The following is a 22,460-nucleotide window of genomic DNA, read 5'->3' on the forward strand; positions in this document are numbered from 1 at the left end:
GAAAGGCAAACTGCTTGCACAGCTCTGTGCACACGCAAAAGCAGACACGTTTTGAAAGTTTAGACCGTGGTAAAAAGCATAGCTATAATAATCCAGAAATAAGGACACTTGTACTCAAGTCCTTTCTGACTCTCAAGAGAACACTGGGCATCAGAGTATCATTTATTGCACTGAGACCTCTGGAAATCACAAACGGGATCTTCTAGGTGAAAACTGAGCGGAAGGCATGGAGCAAATTACTGAGGTTGAACTGGGGCCAGAACATGAGCAATCACAGGAAGCGCCATGACTGACGCATTACTGAGGTCTTTGGGCAAGGAATCAACCACATTTCACCTCAAGTGCTTGGTGCTTCTTCCCTCCCTTTGCTCACGTGGCTGTTGGAAAGGTCATTATTTCCATGAAAGCACTTCACGGCTGCAGGACCAAAAAACCTGAATTCATAGCCCAAGGGAGTTTCTCATGCTCTCTGCTAAGTCAGCCGGAGCTTGAGGCTCAGGGATTGCTTCTCCACCTCGGAGTGGGTGCAGATACCGCAAAGCCACCTCTAAACTATATTCAGAACCAGTGGCAAAGCTTGCCTTTCCCTGCAGCAGCTCCACTTTGCCGCCTGCGAGAACCTTCACCGTGCCACGCCGTCAAGAACAGGCTGGAACACATACCTTAACTCTTCATCTGGGGAATGAAACTGCTGAGATACCGCAGCCACGGACACCTCAACAAACAAGCAGCAGCTTCGTGTTTGATCTGTCCCGTCCTTTCTGAGAACACACATACAAGAACTCAGGAGGGAAACTTCCAGGCACAGCTTTTGGGCATCCTGACAAAATTTGCTCTCGCTTACAGGACAGTCGCCACCTACTAGGCCAGAAGGGTGATTTAATGTCCACTGAAAGGGAAAAAGGACACGTGTTGATGCAGTACGAGCAGAAGAGCATTCTAGCTTTTTTTAGGGGTCTTCTAAGCATAGCAGCTGATGCTAAGCCATCAGACAGATGCTACCATGACAATGACAAGGACTTCTCTCCGTTGCAGGACGGGTAGACTGGTTGCCATTAGTCCTGAGAAATTTCACTGTGAACAAAGTGAGTCTGGATAAGATGAGCTATACTTGCCAGGTACGCAACTCTTCCTTTTTTGAATCTGAAAATGTGGGTTCAAGCCATGCAAGTGACCGACACATACTGCAAATTTTATTTTTATTTCCTTCTCACAGAAACTAAATTGGCATATGCCTACATCTTGATTAAAACAAATTCACCACTGCAGAAAAAAAAAGCATTCTTTTTATTCTCTAAAGCACACCTGTGAACACAGAACAAAGTCTAATGTCAGTACATGAAAGCTTTTTCTTAGTGCACCTCTTCATTGCAGCTTCTCCATTAGTTCTTTTTAAAAAAATCATTACATCTTAGGTATTTATATATGCTTGCATGAAGCTTTGCATAATCTACCCATAATGCAATTCACTTCTAGAAGTCAGTTAAGAAGCTAAATCAAAAAGGCCCCTTAAGTTTGCTTTATTTACAGTTGAAATGGCTAGATTTTAAATACTTTACAGTCGCTCCCAGCACTGGCTCCCAATTCAAAGGATTAGTGCATTCCATGATTTCTTTATAATTATTTTCTAGAGGGGATTAGGCTGCCCATACCTACAGCTATGTAGGTACTTCAGCTATCTACCTAAAATACCTTATGGAAATAAACATGCTGCCAAAAATATTTATAATAAAAAATGACAAATGAGAAACTCAGCCTTTAGGAAGAATAGACAGGTCCTCGATTTTGTGCTGCAGTCATTGTCAACTGTGGGAAGAGCAGCAACGTGGGAGAAACAGCAGTTAAGGAGTGCCACGGTCCCAACCAATTCTCTCTGGTCCTTTGTAAAGACAGCTTTATGTTCAGCTCTCAAACCCTCCTCTCTTTCACCACCTCTCCCCCATTACTGCTTTTCTGTTAAATCACTGATCAAGTTTCTGAACCGCAATAGCATACAAATTTATTGCAGAGGCGAAAAAATAATGATGCATCTGGGAGAAGATGCATCTTAATCCTTTTTTTTTTTTTTTTGCAGGAAATGCAGCTTACATATGAATACGGCAGCTCTTTCCTAAGGCTAAAGTTATCAGGAGACAGGCAGGTTATCTGAATAAAGACAGATCTGTTCCTCTAAGTTTTACAGTTTATGAGTGGATGCAGGTCTTGTGGAAACTGAGAAACTGCTGTAAAGATTAACAAATAGGATGCACATGCATTTGTCTGTTCATATATACTTTCAAAACCCAAATGGGAGGAAGAAGTATCTGTGGTTCAGGTAGGTCCAGAAGATTTTTTTTTTTTTCTTATACAATAAGGTAGATTACTTAGCACATTCCAGGTTAAAAAAATTACAGCAACATTCAGTAACTGGAATGCATATAATATACAAGTACCATTACATTTACAAAGCTGTTCAGGACGATTTTTCTTTCTAGAATAAGCATAAAAAAGTTACAAGCTAATTCACAATAACTTTAGATACAATGTTATTAAAATACATTGATGTTAATCATAAAAATATTTTACTATTTACATGTACATTGTATAAACCTTAACAATAAGAATATGCCCATTTGAGGATGCCTTAAATGAATATTTAGGCAGATTGGCCCATTTTATAGTGCAGTATCCCTGTTTTGGTCTTCACACCATGAAACTGTACCAGATTCACAGTATCTTTGCTAGTGCTTTGCTAAAAGGCTTTGACTTTCTACTATTTAAGAAACATTCATTCATTCATTCCAAAGAGCCAGTTTTGTTTCCACTTTGTTTCTTGTTAAATCCTACCCCCAACAGTTCAGGACACTCTGCCTGGCCTTGTGCGATTTGGTTGCATTTCCAAATAAGGCTATAATTCATTTCATCAGTTATCACGCTATCTTGCTTGTAGTCTGGATGCTGTGCGATAAATTCCCTCATCCACCGAGCAACTGTCATTAATTCTCCTGTGGGCAAGAGGAAGCCAAATTGCACAGTTTATACATCTAACTTAGCAGTACAACACCTAAAGTTCTATGTGTTATATTGACAATTAATGAATAGTCCATGCTTTCACGAGAAACACACTCCTATACATATTTTTTTTAAATATGGCTAATCTGCAGGCATAATTAAGCTGACATAGCACTGATAGTTTAAAAACCACTTGTCTGATGCGATCTTCAAACTTTCAGATGTTGTAATGAGACAGTGCAGAGAGAAGTAGCTATTGGAACAGGTGTTACCAACAGATTGTATAGCAAGAGGCCTTAAAAACGTCATTTAACAGACAATCTGGCTGAGACAAACCAACAGACACCTCTACGACTACTACGTATATATAAAATAATTTTGTACTTGATCCATCCAACTTGGCTGCTAGCTTTGCTCTGTCTACCTTGACTTAACCTTCTTTCTCCCTCTGGCAGCTCTCCAGCAAAGAAATAGGGAGGTTCCCAATTATGTCAACTCCTAGTTTGTACATACTGCTTCTGCTTCAGTATGCAGTCCACGGGGCGGTCAGCAGGTGCCTAAGGGTCCCCAATGCTTCTATACAGGGTCATCAAATGGCACACACCACTTGCAGGAGACCTGCATCCCTACAGAGTAGCAGCTAGAGGCCAGGTGGACACCAGCATTTAGGCTACTGAATCTTGCAGCATATGCAAGCAACCCTTAACTCGTACAAATTTAAGGTAACCCTGACAGTAAGACATTAAGGTAGGCTGATGGGATACTCAAAGAGCCTAGCAAAACTTTCATTGCTAGCTACTGGAACCTCAGCTTCCTTGTAAGAGTAGAAAGAGTCAAGGGCTTCCACTAGAGAAATCTTTAGTTTAAGAATATTATAAAAAGCAAGAGGAATCCAGTTAGGGAAAGCAAGAAGGAACACACAAATAAAAAGTAAAAAGCATCTAAGGCTCTTTAAAGATATCCTATCAGTGGTTCTGAACAGAGATACACAAACACAAATCAGAAAAATTGCAAAAAGTACAGGAAAGAAAAGCAGAATAAAAAAGGTTATTGAAAATAAAAATGTCCCTCAAAAACCAGAAGTCATGTTTTAAAGAAATGAGGCCAGAGTTTACACTTCTATATAAAAAGAGGGCAGAAAAAACCCCACCCAAGAAGCATTATTTGTTGAAGGCACTAATAACTCACACAAAAACTTTCTCAAACCAACGACAAACAGAGGGCCTGCAAGAAAATCAGTGGGGCCGGGAGATAAGCAGAGCATAGAGAGACTCCCATTTTTGGATTAAAAGCCGCTGCAGGCTGTCAGTGGAGGAGAAGATGGGAGAGCAGCCCAGCTCACACCAACACAGACATCTAGTGGTCAGGCAGCCCAATCACTCCCCATCCTTCGTACCAGTGAACATCTGCAGCACCTTCATCGTGAACACAGCGCGCAGCTCTCAAAGAACATACCCGAGTATTGGGAAAAGGCACCAGACTGACAAAAGGTGTGAGAATTTCCAAGTGAGGAGAGACAAGACAAAGGGAATCGCAAGTTCAGAAGCAACAATATACTTGCGAAGTTTGCAAAATTATGAATGTTGATGAGAAGTGAGTAGAGAAATGCTATCCTACAATGCAGGAACTAGAAGGCATACAATGAAATAACTGGGAAGAGCACTTAAACGTGCAAAACTACAGGATTTTCACTTTTCAAAGAGCACTTCATAAAATTGTGGCATTTCTTATTGTATGACTTTATGGGGAGCAAAAGTGTAAATGCTTTGAGAAGGGTAAGGCAACGATCACAGAAATCATGTTTGGGAATGGTCATGAAGCCCCACGCTTCCTGCACCACCTTCGGCTGAGAAAATGTCTACACTTGCAGACAGCCAAGAAGCGGGAGAGCACGCCAGGACAACGGTCACTTGATACTGCTTACCTTAACACCACTTTCATTAATATTTGGTGGTGGTCATCAGCTGCTGCCTGCCTAGCAAATCTGTGTCTCACTGAGTGGTCCCAGTCACACACCAGCTAGACAGAGACCAGCGAGGGCAATACCTAAGCTGTGCTGCAAGAGAAGAGGAGACTGAAGCACAGATTAACTATGCTGGGGCAAGGTTAAAGCCACAGCAGCTAAGATGCCTGTGGTTAACTCTGAGTGCTCTGTGTTCACCGTTTGAGGGGAGAAATCTGAAAAATGGCCACTCTTTGTGGACATGTCCATGCCAGACAGGATGCAGTTCAGGAACATTTGATTTAAGATTGAGAGTAAACTGGAATAATCCAAAGCTCACAATTGAGTAACATCATGGCACAGTAATACAAGACCTAATGCTTTTTATTCTGTGAATTCTGGTTCTTATAGAGCATCATTTAAAAATCATTTCAAGTTCATCAGAGTTAAGATATAAACCCTAGACTCTCACACCTTTTAGGTCCATGTAAATACACAAGCTGACTTTTGCAATGCCTGTGACTTTGCACCAGGTAGCAAAGTTGTTCTTTGGAAGGGGAACACCTGCTGCAGGGGGTCGAGCCCTCGTCATTAGCTCTTGGGAAAAACCCTCTATGAGATTTATGCATTCCTTGTTTTTTCAACAGCATTTTTCTGAAGGGAAAAAACCAACAACAATAGAATATTTTGAAAGCATTGCTATTTTTAGGCCTGATGTGCCTCAGTTGTTTTCTTCCTGCCAGTTTCTCTTCTCTCCCTCAGTTAAGCCAAGCATAAAATCCCCTGTCTATGTCACCCGAGGGACAGAAGCCTTCTACAAACAAGCAGTCTTAGAAAAGAACATTTACAGTGAAACTCTAATTAATTAAAACTTGTTACCAGTCTAAAGTACTACTAAAGTATTGAATTACCAGGTGAGAGAAAGTCCTGATTTCCACCTCAGCTTTAAAAAGGTCTTTACCTAGAAGCTTCTACAGCAATTTTCAAGAAATAAAAAGGAATGCAACACTTTAATTTAAAACCAGTGAATATATTTCACTGGGGGGGGGGAAGTCTTGACTTACGAGACTAAAATTAACTGTCTAGCAAAATTTACAGCAAGGCAGGCATACAGGGGATGTGCACATAAAAAGGCTGCAGACTGTGCTACACGCCAAGTTCTGAATTAAAGTTTAGCCTGCATCTTTTACTCATTGTACTGCTGCATTTTAAAAAAGGAGCATAAAGAGTCATTATACTGCCTGTCTTCACAAACACTGCAACATGGGGAAGACAGGGAAAGAGCCTGGATCGCTCTGCTTGAAGGAGTTTTGCTACTTACAGAAGGGCTTTCTTATCAGGGAGCTAAAGACTAGGTCCCACGCTCTAGTATACCAGAATTTAGACTTACGAATGCTTTGGAGCAGACATGGTTTAGTCACACCAATAATACCAGGCTACCAGACCCAGCCTCACATACTGTTACAACACTTAAGTGACAGGCAAAGGGGATTATAGTATATGTGCAAACTACTACAGTGGACAATACACTGGCAAAAGCAGCAGTAAGTGGTGCTGAAAAGAGAAATCTTGGACTGAAGACACACTACCCTCTAAGCTGTAACTGTAACTGTATGAATTACTTCTAATTTAAGTTCTAAAATGGATCACGAAACATTTATAATCAGAATTAGACTGGACCAGATTTAAGCCAGAGAACACACTCAAGTCCTTTGCTCCTATGATTCGACACTTAATCAGGCAGCCACAGCTGCCACCAGCTTTACCCAACTGAAAACTAGAGGACAGCCCAATTACTGTCTAAGGAGAAAAATGCCAGGAAAAAAAAAAAAATCTACGTCCAAAAGTGTCAAACATACCAGATGCTCTCTTTTTTATTAGCTTCAGGTAGTTTAGGATGGTGCACCTTGTGTCCACATCCACTTCCATGTTTTCAAGATAGGAATTCAAAATTGGGATCAAACCAGGAAAGACTCCTTCCTGTGTAAGAGAAGAGAGTCAGCATAAAACATGCTCGATCTGATTTCTGGGAGGGCGGAATGGAGGGGAAGGTTGTGTGTTCCAGGTAGAAGAGGCTACGACCTTCCCATTGATAATTGTATCAATACTCATTAAGGTGTACTCTTCCGCGTCGGTGCCTGTCCCATTCTGTGCAGAGCCACATCCATCCACAACAGTGTTTCCACCTTCATGGGTGAGAAAGGGAAAGGAAGAAACGATTAGAACGCAAGAGATGCGCTAAACATCCCCAACAGCATTAATCAGATTGCTTGTTATGATACCTTTGCAAATATCTTTTCTGAAGTAAAACATTCCCTGCCGGACAGCATCTCTTTTCTGGGCCATCTTCATGTTTTCATCCACCTGGCAAAAGTAGTATTTCAGAGATTTGAGACATTTTAGAAAATTAAGATTTTCCCAAACCCTCACATTTTGGTCTCATTAGTTGAAACTATGTTTCTTACGATTTTCGTCACACAGGGCCAAGCTGTGGAGGTAAGTTTTATTTCATTCTTCAGGGGTCCTGGGCAAAACCACAAAGAGATGACGTTCTGCGAAATTAGGTCTCCGGCAGAAAAGGCAATAGTATTACATTAGAACATGCTACGCTAATCTTTTACATTTGGATGAAAACACAGGAACAGCTGTAATTAACAGGTTGCATCCCATCTGGCAGACTTCTTTGCATATTTAGATGCAATTTACATGAGTATAGAAGAAGAAAATTGCTGTTTCCCTAGCCATAGTTTGCTGCTTTTCTTAACAAAATCACTGAAGTCTTTAGCAGAGCTATCACTGTATTAAACAAACTTTCAGAAACAGAATTCCAGTAACTTTGTATGGGAATTGTATCTATTCCACACCCAATCATCTGTTAGATAGATAAACTTAGACTGCTAGTAAAGAAGTTCTAAATCCCAGACTTCTCAAGAAATCTACAAACTACGAAGCACTGCTCATATGCTCTGCAAATGACAGAAGCGTTGCTCTGTCTTTCTGGACAGAAGATTTTGTCCAAGTTCTTTAGTTGGTATGTTCTCAGGGAATTAACATCGCACAGCTTTCGGACATTAGGTTTACTGTATTGTCTTCAGAAGAAGGGACGATTTGCTGAATTCTTTGTCTGACCTTTAATTAAGGGCAATGCAAAAATCTTTACATCTTACCTTTCAAAGCTTTGTTTTCAAAAGTGTGGTTTTGTTCATTATTTCATATTATGAAACCTATTTACAAAACAGGCTGTTTTGAAAGTTTGAAAGAACTCCAGCCCTAGTTAACAGAGTACAACCGCACTCCATCAGACAGCAAAGATCAGCGTGAGATTAGCCCCATAAACCCGTATTATTTTACTTGAAAGAGGCAGGCTTACCGGTGGCTGTGCAATTCTGTGTTGCATTACTTGCCAAATTGCTTGGCAAGCTCAAGCAATTTTATGCCCCCCCCAGCCACTCAACTCTGTTCAGGTTCTTTCAGCACCTGATCTCTTTTTCAGTTTTAACTGGTATTCATTAGCTAAAAATTTTGTGCTTTTGAGACATTCCAAATAACAATGTAATTATGCACTGTAAGTGCTAAATTGCTGCATTATTTATGAAGTCTGAACTCCCTGACATCAGGAAGAGAATCTCTCCTTTTAAAAATCATCCCAACTGTATGGTATGATTACTGTTAATTTACAACTTCAGTATTCTTCTCCATTTTAATTAAAAACACTAAGAAATGCCTCAGGATACTTCTGCTATACTGTAGCCAGCACTGGCAGTATTTTCTAGGATATAGTCTGTCAAAAGCCTTCCGCACTTCAAGACCTTTTTTAAAGTTACCAGTAACATTGCAGGAATATCTATTTAAAAAGACATTTTCTCGTCAGGTGCCTCAGAAAGATGTGCAAGGACAGTTTCACCCAAAACAGTTCAACAATTGTGAGGACAAGATTAAGGAAAAAGCACATTTTGCATGGCTGGTCTGTCCAAACACAAGTCAGAGTTGTGACCAGAATCAGCAGTATTCATTTTCACTCAAATACTGTGTAACACTAAGCATGCTGAATTCCTCCTTTCCCTCTCCGCCAGATATTCTCTATTTTGTTCATAAGAACAAAAGACATAGGCAACAGCCACATAAAAATAAATATCTAAAGGTTTTATTTTGACCTCCACAGGTTATTTTCCCCACATGTAAAATGGTGGAAACATGTCCTTTCTCACTCTCAAAACAGTCTTGCGACAATGGTATTTCTCAACATTTCTGCAGTAGTCAGACACTGTGAGGCACCACAGAAATTCCCACAGTATTTGTCTATAAGCTTAATTCCATGAGACAGAAGTAAAATATTTGTTTAACACTGTGGAGTTGAAATTGATTCAAAGTACTGGTACAGATGAAAACTGACTGAAAGATAAAAATGCCTGTTCCCTAAGTGCACCTATATTAGTTCCTAGCTTGGAGAGGATAAAAATCAGACTTGATGCAAATACTTTGCATTTAGCTCTAATAGATCTGACCTTTCACACCTACCTTGGACAAAGGAATGAGAAAATCCAGTTTATATGACAGAATCACTCTGGTTAGCAGTACCACGAACACAACATATGCAGAGTTTTCAAAGTCTGTTAACTGGACCTAGACACGAAAAGGTTTACAGATTAAATTACTTCAGTGGGAACTCACTCATGGAAGTAGATAAATATCTAGGAGAGTTGACTCCAACGTTCATGTCGGTACTTGTATTCGCAGACACTCTGCTGGCAGAGATGGCGACGCATGAGCTGGAATCATCAGCAGTGACTTCAAATGCACAATGCATGCACACACTTCAAACTCAACCCTTTAATCCAATGCCAAAACACACTTGTGTTTAAAAAGATTATCCAATAACCTGCACCTTCAGGCTCTCTGTGTAATTACAAATGTGTAAGAGCTTTTAAATTTCTACTTTAAAGGGATTAAATTCAGAGAGCTCAGATGGACAGCTATAAAATAAAAGCACTTGTGAAAAAACAAAACAATGACAGTGGAGTTGTTCAGTACCAGGAAAATTACTGGAGAAATACAGTCCCGAGAAGCTAAATGGGGCTTTGTTTACTGTTGCTTTAATACAAGCCTAATTCCTTTCCCCATCACCCAAATCCATTAGCATGCTTTGCTGTGCTGCAGTGGATTCTCCTGTCAGTTATATTCCCACAGTCCACGTCTGATTAAACACTGCTGTCCACTTCACTTGCGTCTACTGATTCAGAGGGGAGAAAACACAGCATAAGAATTAAGGGTTTGGTACTGGATGGCAGAATGCCTGGTACTCTTCCACCTAAAAGGAAATGTGCTCTTGTGCATATTGACACCTTCCTTACCTCCATAGGTCTGAATTCCACTCTCCATCCAATATCTGAATTTGGAGGTGGTGGCTTAAACCTCATTGTCTGCCAGTTTGTAGACTGAATATTCTGCAAAGCACATGAAAAATCTGTCACAATCAAGATATGCACCATTTTATAATAGAAACAAAGAAAAATAAGCAGATAACTAGAGTCCTAATATTTTCCCTGTAACAGCCCATCAAGTTAAAGAAGTGCTTCCCAACTAAGTGGCACGACTTTCTGAAAACAACAGTATAACCACCCATCCTAGGAGCAAATGTGTTACACTTTCTCATGCTGTTTTGTTTGAAGATTACGTATAAGATAGTAGAGGGCTGAGATTTAGCTGACTTATTTTTTTATGAGGGGTTGGTGCATCCCAAACAAAAAATACCTAATAATACCATAGCTATTATTTCATAAAGCTGTGTAAGAGAGACATTCATACGTAAGTGTCATGCAAAACAGTTTTTAGGAAGCCATAAAAATAGACAGTTCCCCATAACACATATACATAGCCATAGTTTGGGCCTTTCATATCTTATTGGGTTTAAAGTATAAGCCACCACCTTCTCCTAAATATATGATAAAAAGAAATAAATGTACTTATAATTGCAAAGTCATATGCTAAAGAACTAGTTGAAGTGAAAAATTCAGAAAAAAATTCTTAGCTAATATAGTCATCCTCCAATTAAGCAGTACTATAAAGAATAAGCAGTTTAATGTATATATTTATTAAATTCCTCTAAATCAGACAACAACCTCAAAATGGTCGGATTCATTTGCATCATCTAGATGTATTTTCTCCTCAAACAAAGTCAATGGGTCTCGAATGAACAAGTGTGCAATATGCTGTGCCAAAAGGTGGTCAATACCTACAAAATGAAAATTCAAACAATTCACACAGAGCAAAGCAGGCTCTAGGAAACGATTTGTTTTACAAGACTGAAAATATCCAACTCTGCAATGCTACCTCAACCCACCACATCCTGTTAAAGTTTAAATGATGACTTCAGGAAGGAAGGAAATGATTAAAGAGGAAAAAAAAACCCCAAACCAAAACAACCAAGCTCTTGTTTGGAAATGGCAGCTGAATATTGGTGTGGCTGCTATTCTTCCTGTTTTGTGATGCACCTCTGTGCCACGTGTCCTAAAGCAGTTCTGCTCTCTCCACAAAGATAAAACATTAATGCATTAAACACCGAGCTTCTCAAGCTAGAATTAGGGACAGTTTCTTGAGTACTTTTTAAAAAACTCTCAGGACCATGCTACACAGATATTTCCTGAGGAGTCACCACTCTCAGGGATGCACGATGATTGAAACAAACAAGAATGAAAACGTAAAATATCCCCACACACTGCAAGCATAATTCTTAACCTGCTCGTAATGAAGCAAACACTTACCTTCCTTTATTAGGTGCTCGTAGATATCTTTGTCTATTGTCAAATCAATGTCATTGTATTTCTCACCACATTCAGATAGATAACTGTCTATGGAATCATATCTGGATTTACTGATTCTATAATGGTTGTTCTTCAGTGGCTATATAATTTAAGAATACAATATTTTAACAGCTTGTTAACAATGTTACCTAAGTTTTGCTCACTAATGACACTTATGTGAGAATTATTATCCTGTTTAAAAAACCCTATAACCTCAATTAAAATTATTCAAAGCACGAGTCTTAAATAGGCTTAACGGAAAGCGATCCTGGAATTATGACTATTTTGTTTGCAGATGTATGTATCTGAGCGAAAAAACAGACATCGCACATTGACTAGAATTCTCTAAAAGTGGAAACATTTTCCTGATGTAATATACCATTACCCCAAGTACCTGGAAAGCATTATTATACCTACTGCAACACATACCAATACAGTTTCACTACGCACACATTGTTAAGAGATGCTCTTAAAATGGGTAGTTCAAGAAATATTTCAAGTAGATTTTTTTAAATTATTTTTTTTATTTCTACAATTTTGTAAGTGCCTTGAATGCCAATCGCTGCTTAGAGAAACTCCTTAAATTCAAGTTCTGACAATTGGCTCTTCTCACATAGTTCTAGTTTATACTACTGGATTCCTCAGCAGCACCTGCTATTCAATCCAAAGCAATTTTTGCTTTTCGGGCTCAAGCACAGACTGGAAAGTTTCATCACAGGGGGACCTTTTCAGCAAGCTGTGAAGGAGTGAGCAGAGTTCTGCTGGGATTCTATACCTAACTGAAAATATGTATTTGCTAACGTAAACTGTACCAACCAAGGCGCATGTTTACACCACCTCTCCCGTATTTACCACAAAGACTGCCATGTTCCCTCGTTAGGGATTCTGATGAGCACAAGCAGAATTTGATGCTAAAGGAGATTTAACTTTTTTGCCTGAAAAAGCCCAGACATCTACTACCCAACATTACTTACCTCTAGCCCCCTCTCTTCTCGCGTTCGATCATCTACAGATGCAGAGATCACTCCCCAACGACAGTCAATATCAGACACGTAGCCTCTGTAGAACGGAGATGCAGCGCTCAATGCCATCTAAAATAAAACAGCCTGATATGAAAACAAAGGACAAGCCAAGGAACCAAAAGCAAAACCACAGCCTCACCGGAAAGGGAAACTTGCTGGTCCTCAAGTAACTGAAGTATATACTTCAGTTTAACATACAGCCAAAGCCCATACAACCACAAATCTCTCAACTGCTATCTCCAGAAAACACCTCGATGAAGGGTTAGTATTACTGAAGGGGCATCCGACACTCTCCAAATTCATTACCTCTACAGATCAGCATTTAAGGAACACCAAGATGATACAGGCAGAGGCAATTCTGTGACAAACCAGCAAGTATTCTGCACACACACTTCCAAACTCCAGACGTTCACCTGGCAATCATTTCATTTTGTTTATTTTTGTTTGGCCAAGCACCTTGGCAACACAGCCGGAACATACCTCGCTCAGAGCAGGATCTGCTCGCCACCTAGACCAGACCAATACTTTCTAACACCTGTTATAAACACCTGTTTGTGACCACATGCTTACAAAAGGGACAGCTTTAAACAACTTAAGCTGAAACCCTCTGTAACACCAGACCAGAGTTGAAAAATTAAAAGTTGTTTTAAGGAGTGAACTTGTCTTGTTTTCATGAAAAACTGCCCCAAATGTATTTCTAGAACTATTCAACAAGAGCCTCATGCATGCGGGAAGGAGGGCAGAGGAGAAGAAACAGACAACATCTGTTTTGTGTTGTCATTTGGATATTAAATAAATCACACTGCTCATGTGACAACCTAGCAAGAGACTAACGCTGCTCCCAGAGTACCAAATTTGTGAGTAGCGTTTGAGTTTTTTTAAATTTAGATTTTATTTTTTTACATGTAGTGGCTTTTGCACAACGAAGAGCTGATGTGATAGAAGTTCATTACTTACCACAATGGGACAGATCGTGGCTAGCTGATCATAGAGATACCTCGCTTCGGAAATGCTGCAAGCCTGGAATGTTACCTGTTGGAAGTACAACTGCTATCACAATTTCTATAATCATAGCGCAAGCACAGTCTTCCTAGATTTAGAATCAATGATATAATAAAGTGATTTAGATACCAAGAATTTTATGGGGTTTTTTTGTTTGTTTGGGTGGGGTTTTTCTGTGGGTTCTCCCCTCCCCCCAATTCTTGGACAAACTTTTGCCCCACCTATCAGCTGCATTTATATCACAAGCTTTTTTCCACGCCATGTCCATGTTCATTAAAAGATTTCAGACCACAACACTTTGGCTGTGAGGCTAAATACACAAACACTTGCCAGAACCAAAGAAAACAGAGTTAACATCTACAATACATATGGGTCAGTAATGCACCTTCAGGAAATAAGCCAGGAACCTACCTACTTAGAATGACAGTCAGAAACTATTGTAGATGTAAAATATGTTTTGTGTGACAGCTAATCCCATTTTAAAGAACATTTCAAGATGCCTTTGATCCTGTGAAACTGTGAAAAATAAGTATTTTCATGTCTACTGTAACTTTTATTTAAAAAATGTCCAATTTTGCCTGTATTAGAGGCCAGGACACAGCAAAAGATGGAAAAGAAATATTATTTGCAGAAGCCATTAATGATGTAGAAGCCCTACCACACATAGGCCACTAGAAAATAAAACTTCTTTGAAACTTCTGGTGAAATTTGCTCAGCACAGCATCAAACATGAGACACTTTTCTAGTTGCAGACCTTACCCTCCCAAACCGACACTTTATGCATTTTAAAAATGCGGAGGGGGATCAATCACCTCAAAACTGTTAAAAGATGCAAATAGATTAAAAGCCTCTCTCTCTTTTTCAGTTTACATATTCATAGATGAGAGGATAACTTAGATGGGAGCATACCCCTGTACCACTATCATAACATCGTACAACAGGCTTCAGCATTATATCACCCTCACTGCTTGATGTCCTGAAGAATGCCAGCCAAACACAGATTTTCCTCTTCCACAGATTACAATTAGAGAGTCCCACAAAAACATACAGGTTCTCCTCCGCTGGCGACTGAAGCCCAATCCAACCCCAAGTAAGCCTCAAAAAAAACCAACCAACCAAAAAAGACCCCCAAAACTCCAGAGGTCACTGGTGGGCTCAGTGGGGGATTTTTTGGGGGGAAATGGGGGAGGTGGGATTGAAGGGGAGGTGTAGGAGGAATATGGGATGTGTTTGTTTTGCTTGTCTTTTTAAATCTGCAGCCAACATTCACTAAAACATCCCAAGTTAGAAAAAAGCATGTGTGGTAGGGAAAATACTTCTTCTGTGTCTATCCTTCAAGTGGCTATCAAAAAAAAAAAACCAAACCCAAACCAAAACACACTTTGAAAAGACAAGATTATTTAATTCTCTTGCAGAGAAGCAGCTAAGTATGATTTCTCATCACTAATTTTGGACTTCCAGCACTAGGGAGCCTGCCTTGGCCAGGCGGACAGGACACCTACACTCTTTCCCCAACACAGCGATATCTGCCTCCTCTTCCCTTTTATGCTTATCCCAAATCAACATTAAATCCAGGATACAACCCGGTTTCTAGCCAAACGCCCCACTACAGAGGAGAAGGGCATGGCAGTCTTCTCCAGAGGAGGGCTGCAAGCACTGCAAGGACTGCGGAAAGCAGCAGCTACGAGCACAAAGCTCAGCAGGCACAGGGACGTGAAGCCTCAAAATGGTTTTGGATGCGATGGTTTGCCTTTCTGTTCGCAGGGGAAGCACCTCCCACCCCACCATTGCTGCGGGCTGTCCCACTGAGCTCATCAGGACATTATTTTTTACTTTGGAAATACATGAAACTAAGTTGTAGCTTGGTGCAGTGAGGAAAAAAAAAAAAACCCAACAAAGGGAAGTATGCATACTGCAAACTACCTTACAGAAAATAGGTGGGAAATACATGTTTTCTTCTAGTCAGTTATCAAGAATTATTAGCTGATACACAAGAAGCTGCTTATAGCACCTACCAGCACCTTGTTTTCATTCTCCCTTTGACGATAACAAGACTACCGAGTTTGAATTTGACCACTGATTACAAGAACGAGGAATAGTAAAATGGTACTCCATAAAAAGGAATTTAATGTACTTTTAAACAAGTTCATACAATGACTGAATGGTAAGGCTGTATTTCTTTTATTAGCCTTAAATAAGAAAGAGATGGTACAAAACAGACCACATCAAACTTAACACCTTGTAAAAAACACACAGTTATTATATACATTTCACTACTTCCATCAGATCCTCCCTAGTTTACCCTTAGTGACAAGGGCTTTTGCAGTTTCTGGAAGGGAAATGCTTTGAATGGGGTCATTTCTGCCAGTGCTATGAAACAACAGCAGCTTGGAGAATTTGCTTTAATCCCCTAGAGCCTTAACACTAACCTCTTCCTAGCTCTGCTTCCAAGACGGCGGTGGCAACAGGCAGGTTTTATCAACAGTCAAATACATCACTACTACTTAAGGCATCAGCCCCTAGCATCAGGTTACTACGATAGAGAAACTTTTAAAACAAACAGATATTTAAAGGATTAAAGCACTGCCGAGATACAGCACCTGAATTTAAACAGAGGATACTGTAAGATAATAGTAACTCAGGCAAGTCAATGAAAACAATAAAAAGTGGGCATGTGTTAATGGGAGAAAACAGAACCAAAAATATCTCCCAGTACGCAGTATCAGAAGACAGCTACCCATGTGGATTTGGTAGGTTCATGGTACAAGCAGTGAGAAGACTTCTTAGCAGATAGCTAAAAACATTTAAGAATGAGAAATTTTATACAGAAGTTCATGCTGTTTGTAAATAAAGTTATACAGAAGGAGAAAGCTACTTATTTTTAAAGTTATTCCAATGACTCTTGTCACTCCTTGCTTTTGCTGTTCTAAGAATGGGGAAGAGGGAAAAAAACCCAAATGAATTACCAAAAAACCCCACGCATTCCTACAAGACAGCTCAGTTTCCATTCCCAGTGTCCTTTGGTCATGCCTGAAAGACGACCACAGTGGAAGATGATCTTTCACACTTGGAAAGTGCTGCAGTTCCAGCAGCAGGCGCTTCATCAAAATGGGTTTGACCAGTTCAAGAAACCCTTTCAGCAAGGCATCCAATCACATCTGAATACTAGCAGAAAATAAACATAATGCAAACAAACCTGGATTTTAAGGCTAGATTACCAGGTATACGATTAAATTTGTTGGTTTATTCCCCCTTTTGCCACTCTGAAAATGCATCAGTTGAATTAAGCTAGAGAAATTAGACATAAGGCAGGTCTTAAAAAGGGAAGCGTTTTGGGAAGACAACGTTCAGTAACATCTCGAAAACAGATGCATTTTACCTGAAGACAGCAGTTTCCCATTCCAAACCCCATAGCATCCATGTATATATAGTCTGGCTTAGCCGCCTTTGCTGCTTCTCCATCATCATTGGGAAACGTTTCGATAAACGGTGATGGCGTGTTCTTATCTTTAAATACTGTGTGAAAAACACAGGTACTCAGTAACCCAGAGCATTAGATTGAATAATTATTTTGAAAAGCAAAAAGACAGATTGAATTTACTCACTTGGTACATTTATCACAACCTTCTCTCCTCTTCGGTGCCGAATGTTTCTGGTCAGTGTACTATAACAAAAAAAGTTTGCTGAAATATCTGAAAGTTTCTCTTTATGCAAATGTTTTTGCAGTTAGTTTCTCAGCAATTCTCAGGCTTTCAGAGTGTCAACTTTCTATTTATTTTAAGCATTTTCCTTCAAGACACTTCTTGTCCTAGTTTAAGATAGACTGTAACAGATACAACACTGAATTTTAATTCACTAAAGTCAGTTTTAATTTGATGGACTTCACAGTACTGTGCTAATAGAATAGGCAGAAGTAAAAGGCTACTGACCTGAAGAACAGAAGGGCAAGCAAAGAGGCATGCCTAGTTTTTAAATAGAATGATTTTCATTCTCCTAAATCTCTCCTTACAACGAAAACCCCTCTCAGACTATACAAGTAGTTTGACACCATGCTCCATTTCAGAGCAACTAGGGCAAGTTACCAAGTACACTGAGATGTTGCTGTGACATACCTGAGTGAGAGCTGAATTAACTCTAATGAAGTGGTTAGCCATGGGTTTTCAAACTGGAAACAATTTTGCAGTAGCATATGCAACACCTTTTGCCCCATAATGGTGTGAACTACTATATAAAGTTACCTGAACTTAACAGTTTACTTTAAGTCACTTTGACAGAAAATACACATCATCACAACCATATCTGTCCCAGTCCTTGTGATATCTGCACCAACTAGCCACATAGCTCTCTATTCCAACAATGTAAAGAAGTTGCAGGTATACCTATAATATTTAGGCATAGAAAAATATTCAGCTTCTCACTCACGCTCCCCAAATACCCTTACCTAAATCTAGGATGTTTATTGATGGCTTCATCTGGAAAAAAAAGTGATTTTGAAGCTCCTCCTTCTACTGGCGTTGGCTTATATTCCGGCAGCGTAAACCCAGGACACCCTAACCTATGTAACACAACAACGAGATCCAAGCTGTAATGAAAACAGACTGTGATTTTTAAAATGGTGAGATGATCAGAGACTAGGATTCCAATAGACAAAGGAGTAAAAAGAGATTTTTTAAAAACTTGCATCTACCGTGAGTATTTCTGAAGCACTTTTCAAGACTGCTACCTACGCATATGGAATTGCCAGAAGAGGTCTTAAAACAGTTGCTGTTAAAAGGTCAGCACGTGCCAACAACTAGCTTCTGGGGTGGTTAAAACATACTTTTTTTTTTTTTTTAAAACCACTACTCTATCATTGGACAGAGAAACATAATAAGCAAAGAAAAGTTACAGCTATTAGGTGTAAAATGCTGAGATATGCAAGGAAATCAGAATACAACCCTCCCCTTTGGAACCTCCATTGTAAGTTTAAGAGTCATCTGAAACAAGAATAAGTAGGTTTCCAGTACAACTGAGACAAAGGAGCATTTGAGAAGTTGGAGGTGAAGTTGCAGAAGATTAATTTCTCCATGCTGCACAGTATAAAGGACTAAGATTGTGCTATCTTGAGAGGCTCTAGCATTTGGATGTATAAAAAAGGGTTAGCTGATACAACTACAAGCAAACTACTCAAAATACCAGGAAACACTCACATTTCTGGAAATACTGTTTATGCTCAACATGTATTTCACTATTGGTTTCTTCTTCCTGATTTAAGTATACAAGGTGTCCTACAGCATGTAAACCCAACTTCATCACTTACGCAAGTGCAACATTATAAACTGCATCACTCCAGCCCTCAAGAAGGAAAACAACCTCCTGGTCCAGTACTGAGGCCTCAAATTTAAGAACTAGGGATACACATTTAGCTTCCAAGGTAGTATTTTTTAATATTTAAGCATTTTCAGGTTTGCTCATTTTTAACTGAGTTATTTTAATTTGAATAAGCCTACCACTTTGCCCTTCTTTTGTCAGCACTAACAATTTTTTTTGTCTTTTCAGATGCAGACTTTATTTTTTTTTATCATACACACATGTATATGCACAGACACACACAGGCATATGTACATGTTATTGTAGAGAGAACATAGCAAAAAACCCCAAACCCACAAAACCTCAGAAATACACATTAGCAAGATTCCAGTCAAACCAACAAGGACTTGAATGGCAAGACAGCAAAAGGCAGAAATAAGAAACTAAATAGCCCAGGGAGAGCAATCTCTGAAGGATGAAACTATGTTTGTGATGATAAGTAATAAACAAACTACATTTTATTATTTACTGGCTTTCACTGAAGTCCAACGTATTGCTCCTACAGTGATATAAAAAGTGTTTCTCTGTGTCTACAAAGTGATGAACTCCTCTCCCATTATTCCTTGCACAACTGGTTCTGAAATGTTTGTATACAAGATTTATTAAATGACATAATCTATTTGTAAGGTTGCAGGGCAACCTCCCACCCCCTGTTCTGTAACACACTGAGAGCTCTTACTAAAGATATCTAGTATAGCTCCCATAAAGAGGAAGCATTATTTTGTCAACAGAGTGTTTGTAAAATAGCATTCATGGGGCACAACACAGGTGTTTTGGTACCTGAACTTCACTGCTAAGTCACATTTTGTGCCGTTCATGCTCTCAGCAAAAATTTAGGGCCATTGCATTCTGTGCTATAAAAGAAACCAGCCAGTAAGACCAGCTGTTTCTCTTACACTGCAGAGCAATTTTTTTACTATTTTAAGCGTAACTGTCTTCATTCATTTGACTGACCAGGCTAGTTAGAATGAATGCAATGAATCCCTGCCTAGAATTATGTTTGAAAGAAACATACAAAAGTAGTTTCTCCAAGGTAATGGTAATATCCTGGATTTCATTTCTTCAAGAGTTTCTTTACAACAATGAAAAGGAGGAAATCTACACTTTGTAAGGGTGTTGTGAACCCAGGAGAGGTGCACTTCTTGCTAGAATCATAAGTACAGTATTATAGAAGTTTTGTAAGGATAATCACATTCCTGTTCTACTGTGTGTTCCAAGCAACCAAAAGAAGTTTGCATGTGCTTTAGTGAAAAAGTAGAGTTAAAAAAATAGATCAGGTTATCCATATTTTATAAAATGGCTATTTATAAAGATCAAAGGTTGCAAAAAAGGTAAAGAGAAACGTTTTATATATGATTTGCCATATCAATTCAAGACGGCAAACTACTCTACATACAGTACTTTGTTACAAATATTCAGGTACTCTACAAATCATCACAAATTAGAAGCAACCTAAAAATATAAAATATGCTTATTTGTTTGTGTCACTGCAATAAAAATTTTAGGAAACATGACTGAAACATTAAGCCAAAGTACTTTAACTGAATCGTACTTTGCTCTGTTTCATTGTACAGTTTAGCTATACATAATAAAAAGTTTATAAGGACAACAGCAAACACAGCATTACACTTCAGCAACCACCTCACCTTGGAAATGACGTCACAGTACAAACAGCCTCATTTTCTTTGAGGACAGAAGCTGCCTCTTGCCGTCTTTTTCTCATGTTGTCTTGCACGGTGTTGAATTCAGACATGGTTCCCCCATACGGCTGCCCAGGCGTCCCTTCTATCATGTAGCTTCCATATTCTGGTCGCCAGAGTGTTGGGTGGCTATAAAAAACCAATAGCCTCATTTAAATATTCCTACAACTTCGAAAAAGATGGATTATTTACAAGAATTTCAGAAATGAATGCAACTTTCAAGAAAAATCTCCTAAAGTTGATTGTTTGGTAGAGTAACACAACGTACCTTCCAATGTGCCTCATTGCCAGGAAGCAGTGAAAAGAAAGTTTGGCAGTAGGAAGTGTCGCTGTATCGTGCAATAAGCAGGATTTGCCTATGTCAAATTGCAATCACCTTTAGTATCTGCCTCAACCTTTGTTTCTTGGGGTTTTGACTGAAACTGGAAAATACAGAGCATTCAACTGCTTCCACAGTAAGGAAGGCGAGGCAAATGTTACGCTCAATTTCTTCTTTCTACTGTCTGTGAATACCTGGTCCTGTTTCACAAATTTATTAGGTTAAGAAACCAAATGAAGTTTGAGCGCACCTAGTCACCCTCTGGCTAGTTGAAGTAGGGATATGATCCAGTTATTCCTGAAAACTCCATGGGAGAGGATGGGGAAGAACTGCCCCGCTGTCCTTACACCTACCTGCCTAATTCTGCCAAAACCAGGAGACTGCTCCTACAGACAACAGGCTTCCCCATACAGCCCTCGCTTGCTCTTGTAGTCAGGGATACACAAATGCTTTATGGGGCAGGGGAGGTGTAGTACCCCATTAGTGTGTACACACAGACACAAAACCAGAGCAAGACAAAACAAATACCCAAACCGCAACTTCTGTGGGCTCACCCTTACATCCTCCTTTCTTTCAAGTCCTAACACCAAAGGTGCATGGACTGACTGCAAGTGTGCTCAAAATCTTTCACTGCCTGCACCCCAACTTTATCTGAAAATATTGGTATCTGTGGCTCAGTTTTACCGAAAGCAGACTTGAAAGTTAAGCCAGGTCTACAAGATTCTGTACAGTATCTAACAGGAGAAAAAAGAAAAAGAAAAAGAAGGAACAAGAAACAGCTACTCACTTGGGGTTTACCTTCTCCCCCTTGTCTTGCAGTGTTTGAAGAACTTCTTCACCGCAGAGCACCAAGCGCACTTTCTTATTCTCATGGTCAAATTTTACTAACATATATTCCACCTTGTAAACAATAAAAACAAAATAAACAATTAAATAGTAAGAATTTGTTCACACACAAATCTTAAGCATCAAGTGAAAAAAAAAGTCAGACTGAACTTTATCTCTACAGAAGCTTAAAAACGATCACTAACTATGAATGCAGTAACAATACCACAGAAGATGGCTGCATGCTTATTTCACCTTGAATAAAGAATTGAAATTCCTTGAAAGCGGCCTTGAAAATTTTTTCCCCTCCATTTCTAATTGTGGATATTTCGCCAAAAGCTTCCTGAATTTGTATTTGCCTCCACATTATTTTTCAGACAAAAAAAAGCCTTAAACCCCTATGCAAGCTATTAACCACAAACATCTCTGTCATGCCATGAGTTACAGTCTCTACTGCTGACAAAAAACCAACCAACCAAGACATCCATTTACTCCCATCGCTCGTTGGAG

The 22,460-nt window shown here is 39.4% G+C and overlaps 1 protein-coding gene across 1 annotated transcript in view; it reads right to left on the reverse strand.

Moving 5' to 3' along the window:
* Positions 1-1,182: 1,182 nt before the first annotated feature.
* Positions 1,183-22,460, reverse strand: part of GCLC (glutamate-cysteine ligase catalytic subunit) — a 35,052-nt gene continuing 13,774 nt past the window's right edge. The window contains exons 2-16 of the mRNA XM_069805968.1: positions 21,913-22,025; positions 20,753-20,935; positions 18,199-18,312; positions 17,363-17,421; positions 17,137-17,273; positions 13,713-13,787; positions 12,708-12,824; positions 11,695-11,833; positions 11,053-11,165; positions 10,285-10,377; positions 9,452-9,556; positions 7,216-7,297; positions 7,016-7,119; positions 6,793-6,913; positions 1,183-2,984 (exon numbers count right to left, since the gene is read on the reverse strand). Coding sequence (XP_069662069.1) covers positions 2,776-2,984; positions 6,793-6,913; positions 7,016-7,119; positions 7,216-7,297; positions 9,452-9,556; positions 10,285-10,377; positions 11,053-11,165; positions 11,695-11,833; positions 12,708-12,824; positions 13,713-13,787; positions 17,137-17,273; positions 17,363-17,421; positions 18,199-18,312; positions 20,753-20,935; positions 21,913-22,025 — 1,764 coding nt within the window. The 3' untranslated portion in view covers positions 1,183-2,775. The remainder of the gene's footprint in view (positions 2,985-6,792; positions 6,914-7,015; positions 7,120-7,215; positions 7,298-9,451; positions 9,557-10,284; positions 10,378-11,052; positions 11,166-11,694; positions 11,834-12,707; positions 12,825-13,712; positions 13,788-17,136; positions 17,274-17,362; positions 17,422-18,198; positions 18,313-20,752; positions 20,936-21,912; positions 22,026-22,460) is intronic.

Source organism: Haliaeetus albicilla, chromosome 18 (genome assembly GCF_947461875.1).
Source record: "Haliaeetus albicilla chromosome 18, bHalAlb1.1, whole genome shotgun sequence".
Taxonomy (NCBI): domain Eukaryota; kingdom Metazoa; phylum Chordata; class Aves; order Accipitriformes; family Accipitridae; genus Haliaeetus; species Haliaeetus albicilla.